The sequence below is a fragment of the Sciurus vulgaris genome (genome assembly GCF_902686455.1).
Source record: "Sciurus vulgaris genome assembly, chromosome: 7".
NCBI lineage: Eukaryota > Metazoa > Chordata > Mammalia > Rodentia > Sciuridae > Sciurus > Sciurus vulgaris.
In genome coordinates this window covers 136,328,992-136,352,502 of record NC_136467.1, presented here as the reverse complement: position 1 = coordinate 136,352,502, position 23,511 = coordinate 136,328,992, and the positions used below count along the sequence as shown (strand labels likewise).

At 40.8% G+C, this 23,511-nt stretch overlaps 2 protein-coding genes across 5 annotated transcripts in view; one reads left to right on the top strand and one right to left on the bottom strand.

Moving 5' to 3' along the window:
* The window catches only part of ECI2 (enoyl-CoA delta isomerase 2), a 149,172-nt gene that overhangs the window by 15,912 nt on the left and 109,749 nt on the right, over positions 1–23,511 (top strand). The window contains exon 11 of one of the 4 annotated variants that reach the window (XM_079146403.1): positions 163–301. The exons of 1 other annotated variant lie outside the window; for it this stretch is intronic. The gene's annotated coding sequence lies outside the window, so the exon portion shown is untranslated. Of the gene's footprint in view, positions 1–162; positions 302–23,511 lie in introns of those variants that run through there. 2 more of the 4 variants (XM_079146400.1, XM_079146402.1) reach the window with 2 other exon arrangements.
* Positions 150–13,074, bottom strand: LOC306665128 (testis expressed protein 56-like). Its single transcript, XM_079146409.1, has 2 exons — positions 11,747–13,074; positions 150–433 (listed from the first exon to the last, which is right to left on the bottom strand). Exons 1-2 carry the CDS (start codon positions 11,962–11,964, stop codon positions 184–186), a joined length of 468 nt encoding a protein of 155 aa, XP_079002535.1. The 5' UTR covers positions 11,965–13,074; the 3' UTR covers positions 150–183.

Below are 23,511 nucleotides of genomic sequence, written 5' to 3'. Positions count from 1 at the left end.
TATCAATTATGATGATAATATTTCACTGACAGCCCTGATAGATAAAAACTTATAAGCTTTAAGAATCCACATAGGTTTTTGGAAATAGAAAGTCTTACATCTTTTTTTTTTTTTGGGGGGGGGGGGTGCTGGGGATCGAACCCAGGGCCTTGTGCTTACAAGGCAAGCACTCTACCAACTGAGCTATCTCCCCAGCCCCGAAAGTCTTACGTCTTTTGACATGAATCGATGCTGCCAGGAACAGTGGAACATGGTGCCTGGGATCCTGCTTTGAAAAGCACTCACGGCTTTACACGCTGAAGTTATATCCTTGAACACCACTATAGCACTTTGACGTCCACACGGGGTGACTGACCGAATCGGGCCAAACACTGACAGCTTGTGAATTGCAGACTTGAGGTCCTCGACAGGTTGCATGTTCTTTTTCAGCCATCTAGCAAGGGAGCAAATGGAAGGGACAAGTTACTAGGAAACAAATAAGAATCTTAGCTTCTTTTTTTCACAATTTAATAAACAGGCATAAAAGGAAAAGTGGGTAGTTTCACTGGAAAGCTGTGCTCCTGCTCTAGTGAGGCTGGGGAGCCTCGCTCTTGCCTGCAGAGGCACACCTGCAAGCTGCCATAACTGCCTTTGCACCTCCTGTTTTGATTCATGCCATACTGACAAGGGCTGGAGATGCAATTCCAAGGGCTACAAAATCAGAATGGAATATTTTGCTTGTTTAAATGCTTTTCTTTCATTTTGATCTTGCCTTCAAGAATCAGCTTCCAGGTAGCTAACCCACCAAACCTGTAACTTTTTAATTCTAATTTTTCTTTTTTGTTCCAGTAATACTACATAAAATATCCAGTCTTATAGAAAATATGTGAATAGAAATAATTACTAATGCTTATTGGGCACTCATCATTATATTTTATCACCCACCCCCAAAAATTATGCCAGAAATTTAAAGTGAGGTAGGTACTGTTGCTTTTACAATTTTTAATTGTAGACCTAGAAATTGAAGAGATGACTTGGATCTGGATTGTCCCCCAAGGACTCATGTGTTGAAGGCTTGATCCCCAGTGCAGCATTGTTAGGAGGTGAGGCCACCTCTAAAATTGGGAATGTGATTGGATCATGAGGGCACTGACCCCATCAGTGGATTAATTCATTGATGGATAGTTTGATGGCGTTATTGGGAGGTGGTAGAAACTACACAAGACAGGGCCTGGTTGGAGGAAGCAGGTTACTTGGGGCATGCTAGCTCATTCCTCTGCCTCTGCTTCCTGGCTGCCATGAGGTGAGCAACCTCCTTTGCCACATGACCACACCATCTCGATACTCTTTATGCTTTGCCTCAAGCCCAGAAGCAGTGGAACAAGCCAACCTTGGACTGAAACCTCTGAAATGGTGATCCAAAATAAATCTTTAATTCTCTGAGTTGATTTTCTTAGATATTCTGTCACAGTGATGAAAAGCTAACACACTTTTCAAGTTGAACTCACAGTAAATACCAAATATGGAGACAAAACCCAGAACAGATAAAAATATCTTTAAACCTATTTAAACATACACAATATTTGTGTATGATAAAACATGATATTATCCCATTAATATGTACAAGTTTATGTTTTCATATACCAGTGAAAAAATTTAAAAACCCAGGCAAGAGTTCCAGTACCACTATGATAGCATGAGGTAACTATTGTCTGCCCATCTCACTAATTACAACTAAAATCTGGAAAAAATATAGAAAAGAACTTAAGAATACTGAGATTAAGCAAAAGCAGGTAGATTGTGAAAAGCATCAAAATACAGAAAAGCACTCAAAGGGATGATCTACTCAGATTGTGGGAAGTAAGCAGTTGGCTCTTCTCTCCTGAATGTGAGACTGCTGCATCAAAGGCGGAGCCCCATGATGAACTTCCCCCAGCTCTATGTAGGAACCAGTACAAACCTTAGGTTTAGAAATGAGAGACACAAATCAACAAAGCAAAAGCTTTGAGAACCAAACTAGGATTTAAACAGCCACCCACATGAAATCAAGACAGTTTCTCCAAATCAAACTAAGTTGCTAAAACAAACACACTTTCTAACAGGAAGCATGCCCATAAAAGACTTGGGAAATCCTGGACAATCTCAAGGGTTGATGGTTCCACAAACTAGAAAACATCTTGCAGTCTGTAAAGACTGGGACAGGGCCTATTTTTTCAAATGCCCAATTTCCAACAAAATATAAAGATTGCAAATAAGTAGGGGAAGATAAACAATAATTCTATAGATAAATCTTAAAAGAAACAAGCATCAGGCCTACTAGACATAAGACTTTCAAACAACTATCTTAAATATGCTCAGAGCTAAAGGAAAACATGGAGAACTAAAGGAAACCAGGAAATCAATACATGAACAAAGTGAGACTACAGACAGAAATTATAAAAAATGATATCCTTGAGCTGAAACATTTAATAACTGATTTGAAAATTTTAAGACGGATTCCAACAGCAAATTCAAGCAGAAGAAAGAACAAACTAGAAGGTCATTTGAAATTATTGAGTTTGATATTCAAAAGGAAGAAAGAATGGAAAAAGTGAACAGAAGCTAAGGGACTTGTGGGACATTATCAAACAGACCAATAAATGCTTAATGGGAGTTCCTGAATGAGGAGAGAAAGGAGCAATTATTTGGTGAAGAAATAATGGTTGAAACTTAAAGAAATTTGAAAAAAAAGCACGGGTATATAAACCTAAAAGCTCAGTGAACTCTATGACTAAAGACTCACACATGAGACCTGGTAAAGGCTTGAGGCAGAGATCATGAAAGCAACAAGAGAAAAGGAACTAATCATTCCTTAGGCCTCAATAAACCTATCATGGATTTTTTTCAGCACAAGCCTTGCAGGCCAGCAGCAACAGATGATATGTTTAAAATGCTGTTTAAAGGAGGATAAACTGTCAACTGAGAATATGATCTGTCCTTCAAAGAAGGAGGAGAAATTAAGATATTAAAAAAAAAGCTTAAGGGATTTAGTACCACTACAACTGCCTGTAAGAAATACTTAAAAAAATAAAAAACACTTTCATTTAAACAGAAAGTGTTAGTAACTGCAAGACAGGAAAATATGAAGTTCTCCAATAAAGTAAATACTTGAGCAAATATAAAAATAATATTGTTCTTTTGATTTTTAACTTATTTTCTAGAGAATTTAAAGAAGACAATTGCATAGAAGTAAGTATGAATCTCAACTAAAGACTATATTCTATATAAAGATGCAATTTCTGATATCAATAACATAAGGGAGACAGAACTAATATGCTTAATGATGAAAGACTAAAACATTTCCTCATCATGAATAAGACAAGGATGTCTGCTTTCACTAGTTGTATGCAGCATAACACTGGAAGTCATATCCAGAGCAATTAAGCAAGAAAAAGAAATTAAAAGCAACCAAATAGGAAAGGAAAAAGTAGAATTATTTCTGCTCACAGCAATATGATCTTGTATATGAAAACCCAAAATCCATTTGTAATAACATCAAAAATAATAAAAATACTAGTAATAAATTTAACCAAGGACTCAAAAGACTTGTACAAAGTGGGTGTGGTGGCACATGCCTATAATCCCAGTGACTTCGTAGGCTGAGGCAGGAGGACTGTGAGTGCAAAGCCAGCCTCAGCAATTTAGCAAGGCCTTATGCAACTTAGCAAGGCCCTGTCTCAAAAAGCAAAAAGAGCTGGGGATATGGCTCAGGGGTAAAGTGCTGCTGGGTTCAATCACTGGTATAAAAAAAAAAAAAAAAAAAGTAAAAACTACAAAACATTGCTGAAAGAAATCACAGAAAACAAATAAGTAAAAAGTTATACCATGTTCATGGATCAGAAGATGAATGGATAGAAAAAATGTGGTCTATACATAGAATGGAAAATATCAGTCTTGAAAAGGAAGGAAATTCTAACATGCTGCAACGTGGACATTATGTCAAGTGAAATAGGCACAAAAGGACAAATATGATCCCACTTATTTAAAGTGGATAGAATAAGCAAATTCTTAGAATAGTGATCACCATGTGCTGTAGGGATATGGAAATGGAATTGTTTGATGGGTACAGAGTTTCAGGTGGAGATGATACAAAATTCTGGAGGTGGGTAGTGATGATGGTGACACAACAGTATGAATGTACTCAATGACACGGAACTGTGCACTTTAAAATGCTTTATATGGCATATTTCATGCTATATATAGTTTATGCAGTTCACCAATAAGCAAGATGAAGAATTAGTATTTTTCAGCAGCTAACAAGAAAGCATTTGACAAAGTTCAACATATATTCATGACAAAAACTATCCACACTAGCAACAGTAGGGAACTTCCTCAAACTGATAGAGGGAATCTACATTGTATTGATTTGTTCCCTGCCTGGGATTGAGAAAAATCAAGATGCCTGCTTTTACCACTTCTTTCAACATTGCACTGGAAGTCTTAGCCATTAAATAAGACAAAGAAAATAAGAGGAATAAAGATTGCAAAGAAAGATGTATGTCCTTTTATTTGCAGATTATATAGTTATTTGCATAGAAAAATCCCAGGGAATTATATAATACTGCAGTCTCACTCATGGGTATTTTTTTCAAAAGCTCTAAAATCAGGATCTTCAAAGAGATACTAGCACTCCTTTATTCATTGCAACACTAGTCAGAATAGACAAGATTTAGAAAAAATATAAAGGTCCACTGGCAGATGAATGGGTAAAGGAATACATTACAGTCTTTAAAAAGATGGAAATTGAGCATGTGTGACATGCATACATCTTAAGGACATTGTGCGGAGAGAAATGAGCAAGTCACAGAAAGAATACATGATTCCACTTATAAGAGGCATCTAAAATAGTCAAAGTCATAGAATCAGAGTGGAATGGTGGTTGTCAGGGACTGGCAGGAGGATGAATTGGGAGGTTGCTAATCAATGGGCAACAAGTTCAGTCAAGCAAGATGAATAAGCGCTAGCGATGAAATACATTGTACCTGTTCATCAACAATAATGTACTGTGCACCTAAAAGTTGTCAAGAAGGTAGGCCTCAGGTTAATTGTCTTAGCACAATTAAAGAAAAAAGAACCAGGCATGGTGGTGCACACCTGTAATCCCAGTAGCTTGGAAGGCTGAGGTAGAAGGATCACAAGTTCAAAGACAGTCTCAGCAACTTAGTGAGACCCTAAGCAACTTAGCAAAACCCAATCTCTAAATAAAATTATATAAAGGGCTGGGGATGTGGATTCAATTCCCAGTACCCAAAAAGAAAAAGGAATCCAAGAAATCTAAGAACTAATAATTTATAAGTTTGCAGTATATGACAGTAATAAAAACTAATTGTAAACAACAGTAAATGCTAGTGAGGTCGTGCACCAATATGTGCATTGTTGGTGGGAATGCAGACTAACACAACTACTCTGGAAAGTAGTGAGAATATATAAAGGACTACTACTACTACTCAGTCATAAGACAAAGAAACTTCAAAGTAAGTGGAAGGTTCAAACCAGCCATTTCACGAGCGATTTGAATGGCTAGAAGGACTATAAAATGTTGCTCATCATTTTCAGGGGATGCTGATGTCCCATTTGAATGGGTAGGTGTGGAAAATCTCAGGCATTAACCCAGAACCTGTCTCTAAATTCCAAAGAATGGCAGGCACACTTCCCTGGTCAGCCAGATCAGATCCATCCACTCATAAGATCCTGTGCAAATTCCCTAGAAGGGCTTCTCACACCTGCCTTCATTGACTATTACCTGGTCCCCGGAGGGCCTTCTTCTTGCCTCTCCATGTGGATTGGTCTGTGATTTCTGCCCCGACTTTCCACCCTATTTCTGAAGAGAGTGTTCTTTTTATCAAGTATAAGTCAGAAACTCCTTTAATAAATCTTGTTTCCTCAAAAACTGGGCATAGTGGTGCATGCCTGTAATCCCAGCAGCAGGGGAGGCTGAGGCAGGAGGATTTTGAGTTCAAACTCAGCCTCAGCAACTTAAGAAGCCCTAAGCAACTCAGCAAGATCCTGCCTCTAAATAAAATATTTTTAAAAATGGCTGGGGGGTTGTGGTTCAGTGATTAAGTGCCACTGAGTTTAATCCCTGGTACCAAAAAAAAAAAAAAAAAACTGACACTAAATTCTAGACTATTTTTCTTGGAATGAATTGTTTTCCCCCATTTTGTGTGACCCCTTTATTCTCATGAATGACCTCAGACTGAAAAACATTTTTTCAAGGCTTACTTTCCCTGCAAGCAGTCAGGTGGGCTGGCATCCGGTGAATACCTGGTGATTGTTCTTGGAATAATGAAAAGGGCAGGCCCTACCCATCACGGGAAAACTACTTTGTCCCTGCCTCCTGATTTGGAAGGGTTCACTTACTCTCATTCCTGGCTGCACATTATCACCACCTGGGAGCATTCTAAAAATAGCAGGGTCTGATCTCCACTGAAGATGGCTTCCGTGGTCTGGGATGGGCCCGGCAGGCATGGGGCAACGAAAATATGCAGTCAGGCCTCAGAGCCCCTGGAAGGTTCACCGTGATGACGGATGCCTCCTCCCAGAGGCATCTGTGTGCATTTCCCAAATCAGGTCAGAACCATCTCATCACAAAACTCGTATCCTGAGGCTTCTAGTTGCTCTGCATCCCAGCATCTCTCCCACAGACTGCAGCTGTTGCCAGGAGAACAATGCAGGGGAAAGAAGAGAGATGAGTCCTGCCCTCCTTCCCTCAAGAAATGCACAGTTCCCAGGTATCAGGCTTCCCCTGACAATTCTGCCTATGAAGGCTATGCAAAAAAAAAAAAAAAGAAAGAAAGAAAAAAATCCCTGCTACTTAAGCCTCTTTGGAATTACAAATGCAGAATATGTGGAATATGGTAGCGTTAGTTCTCCAGAGAAACAACTAAAAGGATGTCTATATCTATGTATGTGCATGTCATTATGGGGTCATCCACCATGTAATGACACTTCAATATGGATGGACATCATATGTAATTATGGTCCCAGAAGATGATAATGGAGCTGGAAACTTCCTAGTGCTGCTGTACCATTCTAACGTTGTAGGGCAACATATTTCATTTGTGGTGATGCTGGAGTTGACAAACCTGGCTGCCAGGTGTATAAAAGTTAATACATATAATTATGTATTACATAATACTTGATAATGTTGCTCATTTATGTATTTACTTTTCTCATTACTTTAGAATGTACTCCTTATTAATAATGTTTACTGTGAAGCAGTCTCACACATCTTGTGTTTATCGCCTATCTTGATGGCATCAAGAGGTCACATGGAGTGACTGATGAGACCACCTAGGTGTATGGGAGTACATTCCAGGATGTGCACACAATGACCAGATTGCCTGTGACCTGACAGATTTCTCAGAAGGTGTCCCTGCAGTTAAATGACACATGACCATAAATGAAAACAGAATGTGTCAATTCAGATACATATATGGAAAGAGAGGAGGAGAAAGATTTTAAGGAATTGTTTCATGCAACTGATGGGGCTGTTAATTTGGACAGTTTTAGGATTGACTGATCGACTGGGAATTCCAGTAGGAGTCTCTCTTGCAGGATTAAACCCAAAGGCAGCCGGGAGGCAGAATCCTTCCCCTCAAGAGGTCTTGGTCATTTCTCTGCAGGCTTTCAACTGATTGGATGAAGCCTACCACATTATGCAGGGGCACCTGCTTCATTCACAGCATGCTGATTTAAATGTTAGTTTCATCTGAAAAATACCTGAGGCAGGATAATCACTGGAGCCCAGAAGTTCGAGGCCAGCCTGGTGAGACCCTGTCTCAAAAAACAATTAATAAGCAGCTTGCAGAATATCTTATCAGATGAAAAAAAGAAAAAAAAAGATATCAGATGAACCAGGAGACATTGGTGGACATATTGACTTTTGTGAATCAGAGTAAACAGGAATTTGACATGTGCAAGTGTGGCTCTACTTCTTATCTTGCTCTTCTATACCAACTGTGCCTCTCCTGGACTCAGCTTCCTGTGGTCCTCAGTTTTCAAGGAACAGATAGCTAAGCTTTACACAGTTTCCAGCTCTAAAGGTCCTGTCTAGGTTGGAGGAACAAGTAACAAAGGGAGGAGGAAAGAGTGGGAACCTTTCATTTGGCCACATCTAATCATTTGTATTTTAAATTTAACTTGGCAGGGTGTGATGGCACACACTTGTAATCCCACTGACTCTGGAGGCTGAGGCAGAAAGATCCCAAGTTTGAGGCCAGCCTCAGCAACTTAGCAAGAGACTGTCTGAAAACAAAAAATAAAAAGGTCTGGGTATATAGCAGAGTGGTAAAGTGCCCCTGGGTTCAATCCCCAGTACAGAAAATAAATAAATAAATTTATCTTGTATTAGTTACAGTAGACAACATTAAATGTTTTTCTTGAATGCCTGCCCAGCATCCAGGTGCAGAGCTTAGATTGGGGTAACAAACAAATGTGCTTACACCGTAACATGGTAAATGCAATCAAGATGACTGGTGGTCCAGAGAAAGAATGATTATGGCTTCAGGGCTGGCTCTGAGTGTCTATTAATGGGCAGAGGGCAGGCAGAATAAATTATGTTGACTACTGACCCTCATCTTCAATTGCTACCACATTGATTTAATGGAAACATTTTGGAATCTAAACTGAGTCCTTGCATGGAACAACCAGCCTTCTCCTGGTCAAGTCTGCATCTGTCACACTTTCCAAAGAGAAAAAGAAAATTAAGCCCTAGAGCTCATAAATAGGACACATTGAGCCAATAAATACAGTTTATAAGTAATTATAATTTACATGCAGTATCCAGTAGGGATTTTATAGTATTAGAAAACTGAAAGTTGGTATCCTGCCAAGTTCTCCAACAGGGATAATATACAACCACACTCAACTCTAGACACTCAGAAAATGTTTACCAGTGTGGTGTCCCAGGACTCCTGGCCTTTGTGCCTGCTGATTTATTATTTATTTACAAAGCATAGAATTGAAGGAACTTTGTCAGAAGCCTCCAGGCCTCTGTAGGATCTGACCCTAAAATTGAAATTGCCAGGTCTATGGTTTGAATGTGTCCCCCAAAAGTTCATGTGCTGGAACCTTAATTCTCAGTGCAATGGTATTGAGAGGTAGTGGGACCTTTAAGAGTTGTTTAGGTCATTAAGAGGAATCAATGCCATTCTGATAGAACTTGCTTAATTCTCATTCTTGCAGGACTGAATTAATTACTTCAACGGTAGGTTGTAGCCAGATACCGTGAGTCAAGCCTGTAATCCCAGTAGCTTGGGAGGCTAAGACAGGATCCAAGACTGAGGTCAGCCTCTGCAACTTAACAAGGCCCTCAGCAACTTAGTGAGACCCTGTCTCAAAATTAAAAAAAAAAAAAAATTAAAAAGGGGATGTGGTTCAATGGCTAAACACTGCTGAGTTCAATCCCTGGTATAATTAAAACAAAAAGAAAAAAAGTGGGTTGTTTTAAAGCAAGGCTCCTCCATGTGTTTTGCCCTTCAGACTGCCACACGTTATAAAGGCCCTCAAAAGATGGACTTCCTAACATCCAGAACCATAAGCCTAAATTAACTTTTCTTTATAAATTATTCAGTCTCAAATATTTTGTGATAGCAACAGAAAATGGACTAAGACACCATTTAGGGAAAGGTCTTGTCCTGTTTAAGTGGGAATATATGACATAAACCAAACAGATCCAGGTTCCAGGTTAGTTTCTATAGTTGAGTCACTCTGATATTTAAACACACTACACTCTTATGATATTTCATGCCTGTCAAAACTCAATTTCAACAGTCATTTTTTTTTCACAACAGTGTCAGTGCTATGACACTTTCAGCTTCATTTTACAGGTACCTACAGGAATGAATCAATAGTGTGGTAAGTGGCACTTACAGGAGGACAAAGCTCTTACTGTTAATATTCCTCAGCAATAGCCAGCCTCTCAAGGGTGCCAGTTAAGTTACAAAGAATGATTCCATTTATGATTAAGAATGGTACAGTTCTCAAGTGTCCAGATTTGTCATGTTACCAGGTAAAAGGGAAAGAATCATCGATGCCAGGAGGCATCGTCAGAGCTAATCCACTTAATTCAGTGATCCTCTGAGATCTAGAGTCGCAACAACCAAGAAAGGGTTGGTGATTGAGTGGAAACTGGCCCGAATCCCCAGCCTTTCCTGTATCCACACCCCTGCAAGGGACTCTGTAGCTCCTCACTCTGAAGTGAAGCCCATTCCCTCAGCCCTTGAATCCTCACCCAATGCTCCTCTTCCCTGCTCCCTCCCTGGGAACATTTTTCACTCTTATTTCTGTCGTGGCATTTACTTCTCAAAAACCCCAACCTGCAACAGTGAGAATACAAAGTCCAGCCTTTAAGGAGAGCAAATGAACGAACACTTGTGGAAGGAAATGTGGGAAAATATGGGCCATTTCTTTTGTTCAGATCCTCCAGCTCTACTTTCAGAAACAAAACCAGAATGTAAAGAAAAGTAAGATACAACATTTTATGTGAATATATCATGGTCTGAGATTGAGGTATGTAAATCTTTTGTGGTTGTGAAATTTGAATTTTTTAATAGGACTTCTAAGGATAGTCAAATTCTCTTCAGTAATTAGGGATCATCACTTAAAAATAATTTCTACCCTTCTCTTTACAAAAGCTCAGTATCTTTGCATTGTCCAGAAAACATCATGGTTCTAGTGACCGCCATTTTGGATAACATATCTTTGCCATGATGGAATATGGTTTTTAAATCAAATTGGCAATTCGTGCCACTGAGGACACTGGGGGAAAAAGCAGACATGTACATTATCTCACCATGGCAATGACCCCAGTGGAAGCTTCCAGGATAGGCAAATTCATGATCTGGAATTCTCTCCCTGTATGTTATCTCCAAATCAGAGAAGACCCTGTTTTCTGGCAAAGTATACATTTCTTCTGTCTACCTAACAGCAACATTGCTGCTCTTATATGCAGAGTGTAGGCACATTTGCTAGGTATTTTACAGTAATGCATGCAGCAGTATTAAAGAAATAAATGTAGAAAGACCCTCTATCTGGCATAAGCAAGAAGTGTACCAAAAGAGATCTGAGTGAGGCCACTACCCCTCATTTGCATTGATCATAAAACCTCCCAGCAGGTCTCCTGCTTTCACCTCATTTCCCTGGAGACCAGAGAAGACTTGATTCAGATGAAGTCACCCCTTCTTGCTAAAACCCTGCAATGGCTCCTCATTTCTCTCAGAGTAAAACCTGGCAGACTTAGAATAAAGCCAAGGTCCTACCATGTTGGACTACTGTGTCCTTAGTCCCTGGTCATACTAACTGGGGGACTGGTGTCTCCTGACACATGCAGCCACAGAACCCTGCCACACACTGGATGGGTCCCTCCCCCAGGATCTCTGTTCACTAGCCTAGAATGTGACAGCTGTGGGCAAACCACACTCCTGCTCCATCTCCTTGTAATATTTTTTTCCCACTGAAGGCTCCCTCAGCAGCTTGGGATGTGTAAAAATGGAGCCTAGGTGATTTTACGCAGAACAGGGCTTGTTTCCATACTCACTGTGGATCTCAAAGACCACATTCATTCATTTTTTTAACCACAGCAATAAACAGAGTTTGTATTAAATGCCTGACCACATTAATAATATGTAACCAATAAATGTGCTTTAGGAGACATACTGTCTTATCAACATTCATTCTGAGTATCTCTAAATATGTCTGCCTCAGACAAAAATTGCACAGCACCTACCTGACAACTACAGTGCACATAGGAGGCTCTTTTGTGTTCCTTTTCCACAAGTGGCACTTCTTCCATCCAATATTTACGTTGTTCATGGCTTTTCTTTGCCATGAGTGCATTCTGCTTGGCTCGGGAGTCAGATTAATCTCTTTCGGCAATTCATGTCCTGCCAAGATCCTTTCTAAACCCGAAAATTCAGATGTCTCACCTGGGGATAAGATAAACATTAATACAATTTCACACTCCTTTCCATCTTTGATGGCAAGAGTAACGTAGCATTAAAGTAAGAACACTCATGCTATTTCATAATCCCTTTCCAGCTGTGACATTCCTTCATTCCAACAGAGCTCAGAGTTTAGCCTGGTCCTAGACATCAACAGAAGCACTGTAAATACATGAATGAATGAACAAAGCATAATGGGACTACTATGAATACTGTTGGTATTTGTGCATGATTCTCAAACTAATGGCAAGTTACCAATTATTATTGTAATTCTTTTCTTCACTTCTATTGCATACTTAGAGATGTGCATTTTGAAGCTTCTCAGAAGAAATGGGGTGAATATTGACAATATTGTCTGGCTCTTAATTTGGGACTTCCGATTACCGGTGATTTTGCCTGAGCAAGGGATACAACATAAGAAATTAACATAACAGCATGCCTCATCTGGAAGAATCTGGAAGTGTACCTTGTCAATCCTTTCTGTTTTTAAAAATAGACTGGCTTTTTTCAGTCTGTTATAAACTTGTCTATTTTTCAGGTAGGCCAGTGGGAACTGTCTTCCTTCTTTTGGAAACTCCAGTAATTGAGATTTTGAACCTTAGCAGCCCACTGCCAGAACTCTCTGGGTGGCCAGAGGTGCAATTATGATGACAGCACGGTGGAACTGCTTTGAGAAGATGAGCTCAATCCCAGGGGTGTTCACATTCTATTTGTCAGAAATGGAACAGCACCCTTCCCAGGTCAGCCTGGAGCTCCACAAGTGGTAGGTGTTCCAGGACGTTCATCCAGATGATGGTGCATGAACCCAGTGCTTCCCCATTTCTCACTTAATTTTCAAGAACAGTGGCAGAATGTGCTGAGAATGTAACACCCTGAGATAAGGGAGAGCTGGTTGGAACTCCTGGGCTCTGTTCCAGTCTCCTGCCTATAAACTGGATGTCCTTTCATGCTCTCACCCAGTGACTCAAATGACCCAAGGGTATAACACCCAGGGTAGACTGCTTTCCAAGATGGCTCAGCTGCAGTGCGAGTGACACCCACAGACAAGACTTTATCCACCCCGAGCAGCTGTTCTGAACTGTGGAACCAACTCACAGTGGATCCTAGGATTCTGTTGCTCCTTACTCTCTATCTATAATAAATTTGTTTTGCATAACTTGTGTGTGGGGGTGTCCTATCTCATCAGCTGGTGAGCTGGTGCCCAGATTCACTGTGAAACAGTTTCGTAAGTGTTGTCACAGGAGACGGGGGTCCAGGGAGTCTCCTTGAGAGTTGGGAAGATGCTTTGATGAATATTAAGGACCAGTAGTTGCAAGCAGGGAACTGAGAGAAGCAGCCCCAACTCCTACCATGGAAATCCGAACACCACAGGAAGCATAAGACTTTGGGACAGACACACTGAAACCCAAAAAAGAGAAAAAGAACAGTGCTTTGTTATCTAAGGCAGGTGACTCTTGGTAGTATGAGATTCCATATTCCCAATGTCACTCCTATCAAGCCAGGGTTAATTTAGCTTTCTAGAGTTATTTTCTATCTTGCACCAGAATATAATTAAACATACTGCTTCTTTATCAAGACAGACTTCCTGAATGAAAAGAAAGAGGGAAGAAAAGAAGGAAAGAAAAGAAAACAAGGGGAAGGAAGGATAGAAGAAAGGGAGGAAGGGAGGAAGGGAGGGGAAGAGAAGACCAGCTAAGCTAACTACATAGTGTTCTTAGTGATGAGTTGACTTATATTGTAGGGCAAACTTCTTATCTCTTCTTCAACTGGTAACAATTTGAGAACCAACATCCAGTTTGAAGACCACACCCTGAGTAACTTTAACAGCCACTGGAATATATTAGAAAATGAGAGAGCTCTCATAAATGTAAAGCAGAAAGACAACTGGACCTCACAGAGGTTCAGAGTGAGCCGGCCTAGGAATTAAATCAAACTGGTCCAGTTCTCTTTTCTCAGGCTGAACCGTCCCTCCATAGCAGGGTAGTAGGCAGAACCCCACAGTACCACAGATTGGCTCAGAAGATCTTAACTTGGCAATCTGACTAAATGGTATATTAGTGGGTGAATAGGTCGATCCTTAGAGGCCTCAGAACCACTTCATAGGGTCAAGCACAGGACTGGAAACTGAGGCTCCTGTTTGATGGTATAAGGCTTTGGGGGGCTAGATAGCTTCTACCTGCTGCCTTTAGTGGCAGTATCCGTATCAGGATTTCTAAGTTGAATTTGATATTCAACTGAATTAATTCAATTGAGGTATTTGGTAACATCCATTTACAAATTTTTTTGACCTCAAACGAAATTTTTAAATCATTTTCTTGTATCCTGCTCACAGGGCGGCACTATTGGGGGGTGCTGTTGTGTCTTTAGAGGTCGAGGCCTAGGGGGAGGTCCCTAGGTCTTGGTGGTGTGTCCTTGAAGCCAATTGTGGGACTCAGCTGTCTGTCTGTCTCTTCTCTCTCCCTCCCTCCCTCCCTCCCTCTCTCTCTCTCTCTCTCTCTCTCTCTCTCTCTGTCTCTTTTTCTCTTTCTCCCTCCCTCCCCCGCAACAGCTTCAGTTGAAAATGAAAAAATAATAATTTGCTTGCTTCTACATTCACTGCCACCATGATATATTACCATCCACTACCCTCACCAAAACTGAAGAAATTCAGGTGTCGTGTCTGAAACTCCAACATTTTCTCTTTATTAGTTACCTCAGGTATTTTGTTATAGTAACATGAAGCTAATACACATACACATATTTTGATATTTTAAACCACCTCAGATACTTTGTAGGTAACTAGGGATAAATGAGACAAAAAGTAAGAGAGAAAATTCAACAAAAATTATACATTCTCTGTGATTAATCATATTTTAGTACTGTATAGCACAATGAGATAAAAACTCAGATCTCACTTTGAACATTTAATTGGGCCTTAAGCAAATGTTCTAGTTTTTCAAATAAAGTACAATAAGCATATCATGCCTCAAGAGATTATTTAAAACTGAGGATACGGCTCAATGGTAGAGCCCTAGCCTAGCATGTGGTGAGGTCCTAGGCTTGATAACCCACACTGGAAAGAAAAAAAAAAAAAAAAAACTATTTGAAGTAGAATAATGTTCATTATTGCCCCGGCCTGCAGGACATCAACGGGTACCTGGAGGGGGGTGCTGGGATTGAAAGAGACAAGAGACACGAGAAATGGAGACAAGACAAATGCCTGATCAAGTCTCGTTTATTAGAAGAATTAACACAGTTAATATAAAGTACAGAAACCAATCAGAGTAAAGCGCGCGAAGGCAAGACTAGTCTCGCGCCAGAACTCCAATAAGGAAGTGTAATTGTCCAATCATGAAGCACCACGCAATCTAGTGTGATGCACCTGGTATAGTCTGACAGGTGTATAAACAGGTAATGGCACGCCCCGCCAGCATCTGGCAGGCGCCATCTTAGCTCAGCATGAGGCACGGCAGGGGGCGTGACCATGAGTCAAAGCGCCTGACCTTGAGGCAAGGCAGGGTGCGTGACCTGCCGGCTCCGGACACATTATAAATCTATAGGTGAAAATTTGGAGATATTGGACTATACACTGCTTGAAGGTTTTATTTTTATTTTAATGCATGGAATTAAATACATGTGGGATGGATGAATGGATGGATGGGTGGGTAGATTGAAGGATGGGTGGATAGATTAGTAATTACATTGAATATGAATCGACACTGGCAAGGTATATAAAGCAGTACACCAAGCTACCATGTATGTATTTATGTGTGTGTGTATCAAAGAGTTACTTTGACACCTAATTGTATACTGTGCACATAAAGTCACAGATTTGACAGTCGTTACAGGACTACCAGCATTTGAACTGCACACACTTCTGGTGGCTGCCCTGTAGGTCTCCTTCCCAAGGCCACTTACTCTGTGGGAACAACTCTTCTTGACTGCCACACCTCTCCCTATCCATCTCTACCATCTAGATAAACAGCCTCAGAAAGTCTTTGGAGGCAAAAGCAGTAAATTAACCAAAAGAAGTATCTTCTTTGGAATTAAAAGTGACAAACAAGCAAAAGCTTAAACTTCCACTTACTGACTTTTTGGTTTAGTACAAGTAAGATATGTGAGGAACTGGGATGTAGAGTATATCACATGCCATTAAACCAGTAAGCATTCATCTTGCTGCCCAGTGGTGTGGGCAGGAGGAGGACGAGCACCACTTGAGCAGACCGTGGATGCAGATAGAGGCTGTTTATGTTTTGGAGACAATTATCTAAACAGCAGCATAACTGAACCCATATAGCATCTTCAGATCCGTAAAGGATCTTCATTTCTTGTTTTTATGTTGTTGTGATCCAAGTTTTTATTTAAAACATAAAAGAAAAAACTGAGTTTTGTGATAGACATTTAGTTTTCTTTCTTCCTCCATCCCTCCCCCTCCCCCTTTCTTTCTTTCTTTCTTTCTTTCTCTTTCATCATTTTTGAGTAAGCAATATAGTCTTATACAATCATAGCTTCTTTGTGGATGAAGAGAGCTTTTGGCAGGGGAAATGACAAAAATCTATTTTTAAGGTTAAAAGAAATTTCTACCAGAAGGAAGGCTTTAGACACAGTAGCAATGATACATCAGACTTCATTACCAAATTCATAATCTGATGAAGGAAAGTACGAGAAATAGGATCATTTCTTTAGGACTGTCTTTCAAGGCAATCATGACACAGTTGAAAATTGCATTTTGGAAGTGAAGCAGCCTTGTATAAAGAATTCAGGGCTCAAGGCCAGTGTGCCCATGTTGGCTGGACCCTGCCTTAGGTCAGACTGAAGGCACAGATGTGGACACAGAGGAAACCCTTCTCCCCTCAGTGCCATCAACCTCAGCCGCATCATGCACTTCTTTAAATTGGCTTCCAGCCAGAGCAAAGGATCATGGTAGCAAAGCACCTCTGACTTAAAGGCGCCTGTCAGCGATGCAGACCATTTTTACCTGGCAAGAACCGTAAATGCTAGTTACATCAATGTTGACAGCTTCTAATTTGGGCGAGTAAAGGAAAACATCTACATCTACATATACCTGGAGGGCCACTGGAAAATGGAAACCTGCTTCTCCAGCCTGACATATCCACCCACAGCCTTTTCAGTGCTGAAGTTTCATTTTCTGCCAGCCACGATAGCACACACCTGTAATTCAGGAGCCTGAGGCAGGAGGACTGCAAGTTCAAAGCCAGCCTCAGTAACTTGGTGAGGCCCTAAGCAACTGTAGCAATACCCTGTCTCTAAATGAAATAGAAAAATGGGCTGGGGATGTGGCTTAGTGATTAAGCATTCCTGGGTTCAATTCCTGGCACCAAAAGTACATAAATAAATAAAGTTTCATTTTCATTGCAAAAATAATACCTGAAAAGATTTCCATCCAAGAAAGTAAAATTAAACAACTCCAAGATGTCTATAGAGTCATAAAGAAAATCTTTCTTCATCTTGTCCTGAATTTGATGTGTCACCTTCCAAAACTTCATTTTTTATTCATTTACATATGGTTTTGTGTGTACAAAAGTCCAGTTTTATTTTGGCATAAATGAAATCATATGGAATCTTTAGGAGGTGGAGCCTAGCGGGAGGAAGTTAGGCACTGGGGGTGTGCCCTTGCAGGGGATATTGAGACCAGGTCCCTTCTCTCCTCCCTCCCTGTTTCTCTCTCTCTCTCTCTCTCTCTCTCTCTCTCTCTCTCTCTCTCTCTCTCTCTCTCTCTCTATGCTTTTTGGGCCACCAAGCTTTGCTCCCCACTGCTCTCTTATGATGCTCTGCCTTGCCACAGAATCAGAAACAACAGAGCTAATTGACCATGGACTGAAACCTCTGAAACCAAAAGCCAAAATAAACCTTTCTTCCTTTATGTTGATTTAGCTAAGGCATTTGTCATAACAGCAGAAAGCTAATATAGTCTTTTTTTTATCATAGCAGCCCTCAGTTTGGATATATTCATTTAAAACTTCTACTACTGAATGGAATTAGGCTGTTCACAATTTTTCACTGTTATAATGATGAAGCCAAGCACATTCATGTCCATGCAGCTGTCCGCACAGGTGTGAGCATGTGTGTGGAATAGCAAACGGAAAAGGAATTGCTAATTTGAAGAACATGCCTATGTAACAGGATAGTGTAAATTTTTTCTGTTGTCCCAGTTGTGTCTCAAGGATCTAAAAACTGAGAAAAATTCAGTAGGTGCCGGATACCCACCTCTGCAAAAAGTACCCGTGTTCTAAGGATTCATGAAGACATTTGGGGATTTCTGTAGCAGAGTCCTTGTGGTCCTATGAACTACAGCACTTTCCCTTCCCTCCACCTGGCTTTAACAGATACTTCAAAAGAATGAGTCAGGCTATGTCCCCTAACTCCTGGTACAGTAGTTTTTAAGAGTTGTCATAACAGTGCCACAAACCCGTGCCTTAAAACAAAAATCTCACTGTTCAGGAGGCTAGAAATCAGAAACCAAGGTGCCAATGGGTCGTGCTTCCTCTGAAACCTCAAGGGAAGAACCTTTCTTTGCCTCTTCCTAGATCCTGCTGTTTACCAGCAACCACTGGCATTCCTTGGCTTACAGATGCTTCACTTCCATCCCCACCTCCACTGTCACATGGTCACCTTCTCCTTGTGCATCTCTTTTTTCTTATAAACACATCAATCATATTGGATTAAGAACCCACCGTGTTCCAAGTTTGACCTCATCTGAACTTAATTAATTATACTTGCATCTTATAAAGACCCTATTTCCAAATATGGTCATGTACTAGGGGTTAGGACTTCGATATATCTTCAGCAGGGGCGTGGAGTGAGGGCTGAATGGACAGGTGGACAGTTCAACCCCTAACACTTGGAAACATGCAATGGGGAAGGGCTGGGGCCACAGCTGCCTGAGACCACAGAGGAGAGAGGACAGTGTCGGAAGTCAGTTGTATTTTCATGAACTGGATGAACGCATGGGGTACAGGGGTTTAAATTTTTTACAAGTTCAATGTAAACCTCCTGGAAAGTAGTTGGCTTGAAACCATCTTAACTAGAATCACAAGGATGAGGAAATCTTAGTTTAATTAGCATAGAAGTGTGGCATTAAAAAAAGTTGGGGAAGAGGGTGGTGCTCTGGTCTGAATGTTTGTGCCTCTCAAATGCACGTTGAAACCCTAACCCCCAACGTGAGGTCTTGGGAGGCGGAGCCTTTGAGAAGTGATTAGCCATGGGGGTGGAGCCTTCCTGATTGGGATTAGCGCTCTTAGAAAATAGTTCCCGGAGAGACCCATTGCTTCTACTGCCAGGCAAAGGCAGGGCAAGAAGTTGTGGTCTATCAGCCAGAAAATCCTCATCAGACACCTAATCTGCTTTGGTCTTGGACGTCCCAGCCTCCAGAATCATGAGAAACAAATTTCTTGTTTATAAATGGCCCATCTATGGTATTTTGTTACAGGAGCTGGAACTAGGACAGGTGGAGATAGAGGAAGGGAGATGCTAGCAGGAGGTTGTGCAAATGAGAACCAAGCAATGGGAACTCGTCAAAGAACGCGCCCAGATGACCCAGGAGAGAAAGGAACAACTTTTCATAGCTGTGGATCTGAGAGGGCATGCATGCCAGATCATGATCTGTATGTGTATGTGTGTGTGTGTGTGTGTGTGTGTGTGTGTGTGTGTGTGTGTGTGTGTGTGTGTGTATCCAGAGGCACTTAACCACTGAGCCACATCCCGTCTTTCTTATTTTTTATAATGAGACAGGGTTTCACTGAGTTACTTAGGGCCTTATTAAGTTGAACTTGCAATCCTCCTGCCTCAGCCTCCTGAATCACTTGGGATCACTTGTGCCTAGTAACGATCTGATATTTTGCCAGTCAAGAAAAAGCTTTTTAGTTTTTCTCCTTTCTGACCTTCCACCGTCATTCCTGTCACCTAACAGAAGCCATGGAGGGAGGAGTTGAAGCAATAAGAGAAAAGAAGCTCCCCCCACACTGCTAAGCCTTTTCCTGGTTTCCAATTCAGGCAGAGCTCTGGGAGCAGACAGGGTTAAACTGGATGAGAGTTTGGTCCTTAGATATTAGAACAGATTTTTTATTATCAACATGACCAGAGATGTGCCTGTAATTTCACCTCAGGGTAAGGAAGAAGGTAACAGAATGGGTCAAAATGAGTTATGGGAAAGAAAATTACTTTCTGCTGATTCTCTACCAAGTTCACTTTCAATAAGCCAATAACACACAGTTGAACTTTCGACAAAGACTTTCAAATTATCCTTCAAAAAGCCTGAATCAATTAACATGCTGTTCATAGTATGTGAGGGTATTAATTTACCCACACATTCATCATGATTGATCATCTTAAATTTGAAAATGGCCTAAAACTATCTCCTTGATTTATCTTTTATTTCCTTGAAGACCAGAGAGTTCGAACATCTTTCATGCTTACTGATGATTTATAGCTCTTCATGTGAATTGCTGGTGAAAACATTTATCTATTCTATTAGGATGCTTTTGTTTGTTGATGATTTATGTGTATTTATATAATCTGTAAGGTGGCCTAGATATCTGGATTGAGGGACTAGGAATTAATCACAATAAAAGGACCAAATTTGCCACATTGTTTAAAAAAATCATTATGCCAATATCTATCTTGCTGCTCTGGTTTGTGTCTGAATCACGGTGGCACCGTCTGTTTTGTCTTCTAAGATCGTATGTGCAGATGCCGCCATCTGCCTGTGTCCTCCATTTAGTCATGAGAAATTCATGCCCTTAATTCTGCAGAGTCTCAAATTAGCAAGGGTCCTGACCAAATTTCAGGAATAGCAGGTCATTCCAAACTGCAAAAAATTCAGTTACCAGCCAGGTGTGGTGGCACATGCCTATAGTCCAAAGTACTTGAGAAGCTGAGGAAGAAGGATTGAGTCCAGGAATTCAAGGTCAGCCTGGGCAATATAGATAGGCCCCATCTCGAAATAAAATAGTGATAAGAAATTGAACATTACTTATAATTCCCAGGGGGGAATATCCAGCTTCTTCCTGTGAAATAATCATGACAAGAAGAGGACGAGGAGGAAACAGAGTAAAGGAACGAAGTTTAAACTCTGACCTTCAACTCGGAAGGTCTCTCACTATCTTAAAGCAAAATCTGAAACCTACTTTGTAAATCCAGTATATTTCCCACCTTGGTCCTATTCCATCTTTCAAACAGGTATTCTTTGCCTAAAGAGGAGTGATAAACCAGGCTCAGTAGCCCATGTCTGTAATCCCAGCAGCTCAGGAGGCTGAGACAGGAGGATTGCAAATTCAAGGCCAGCCTCAGCAACTTAGTGAGGACTCTAGGCAATTTAGTGACACCGTGTCCCGAAATAAAAAGTAAAAAGGCCTGGGGATATGGCTCTGTGGTTAAGCAGTCCTGGGTTCAATCTACTGTACCAAAACAAAACAAAAAGAACTGATTCCCACCTACAATATCAAGTGTAAGTTCTTACTCATAGCTAGAAGAAGAGGCAGTTTGTACCAAGATAAAGTAGATGCTTACGAATAGAGTTCACAGACACCCTCTACCCACATACATTTTTCTTTGTCCTCTTCACACTGGTAGGATTGAAGCAGCTCCACTAGATGGTTGGGAAGCAGCTTGTGAAGGTTAGACAGAGCCTCAAAGGTGTGACACAGGACATCAGGTTTGGCATAGTTCTTGGGCTCTGATTTCTCCGGGGTTATAATGTTCAAGTCAGAAGGGTCGTTGCTGATTGTTCCCATGATGGCCTGTGAGTTACAGAGAAGGACAAATGGAAAACTTGAAGAGCAGCGTGTCTGACGGTGGTTCTTCCTCCCAGCTTCCCTCCATGCCCAAGAAGAGATCACGGAACCTACTTTTCACATTCTGAGAGTCACAATGGTCCAGGGACTGACCTAGAACTCCAAGTGCTCGTACTGTACCTTCAAAGCAGAAAAATGCAGTCCATGGAAACCATCCTTTGGAGTCTCTCAGGGATTTTCTACAGAAAGCACTAATTTACTTTCTGAAAATGGACAAGCTGTAAGGGGAGAAAGAGAACCTTCCTAAAGGGAAGGGAGGAAACACCCAGAGTGCGTCTGTCTGAGGTTATTTTTCCACCTGGCACTTAGAGGAGTGCTTTCACCCTGTGCAAGGATAATTAAGACTCCACGGACGGAGAGGCCCTTAGAGAGTGCGGTTAGGTCATCGCAATCCGAGCAGAACTGAGGAAAGAACTTCATGGTCCCAAACTAAGGAAATGTCCAGATTAACACAGGTAAGAGGCCAAACTGCTTCTTATTTTCTGATCCAAATGAACACTGAAGAAACAAAGTAAACAAACAAAAATGCTCAACTGTACTGGTAAGAAGCCATGGTAGGCCAAAGAGTGAAGGAAATAGAGATATTAAATAATCTTAAACCACCACACTTGATAGTGAACCCTAAGGAAACAGACTCCCTCTCAATGAAGGGTAACTTCCTTATACTGAAAATTAAAAGCTCTGTATTATTTTAACTTCTAAACTTCCTGATAATGAAGGTAAAGGTGGAAGGGCTGCCCATTCCTCTGGCCTGACAGATGCCAAGGAATTGACTGACAGGTTCTCTGCTAACTAAATCTGCGTATCTCTTATTTCCTGCCTTTTGTCCCCGCTTGGCCTCCTGTTCTCTTGTAAAAGCTCTCCTGGCCCTTGAGTTCTCTGCAAATGTTAGTATGAAACTGAAAAGTTTCCTTTCTCTTCCTTTTCAAAGTTGGCTTTGAATACAACTTATTTTCCTGCTGATTTGACTCCCCCGTGAAAAAGCCTAGCCTTTTCCCCCTCACCCCATGCAGTAATTGTTTTGCACTAAGCAAGTTAGAAGCCTCTAAGAACTACTCCCCAGTCTGGGACAAAAATGTACTTAAGAGTTTGTTGGAGCTACTCCTTGATTTCAGGCATGGTCCACCTACCAGTGAAGTCAGGTGCCCTGTCATTATGAATTGGCTAGGGAACCACACTATGCAAGGGTCAGAGTGGGGGAAGAGGAGCAGAGCATGCCATGGCAAAAACTGCAAATACTGGCCAACTTTTTACCAAAACTGAAAAAAAAAAAAAAAACCTTTAGCCGGGACTTTGAAAAACATATGACAAAACATATGGTACATTCACATCTAGAGCCTCTGCCTGTAGTCCCAGTTGCTGAGGAGGCTGAGGCAGGAAGGATCGCTTGAGCTTAACAGTTTGAGACCAGCCTGCGCTGTAACACAGTAAGACCCTCATCTCAAAAAAAAAAAAAAAAAAAAAAAAACTTAATTTCCAACTACAAACTACAAAAGTAAAACTTTTTAAAATAAGCAAGTTATATTTAAAATATAAACACCCTTAAAATTTGTTATAGAACTAACAAGAACCACTTGAATACAGTGTGATCCGAAACTGTTTGGGTGGTTTTGGACAGAAAAGGGAATTGATTGGGGTAAGAAAGGTAGAATATTCTGGAAGCTGAAAGACATATCCTGTGCTGTTTTGTTCCAAGCAAATTGAGTGCATTACTCTGAACCCTTATTTCATAGATATATAAGAACAAACTATGATTTAAG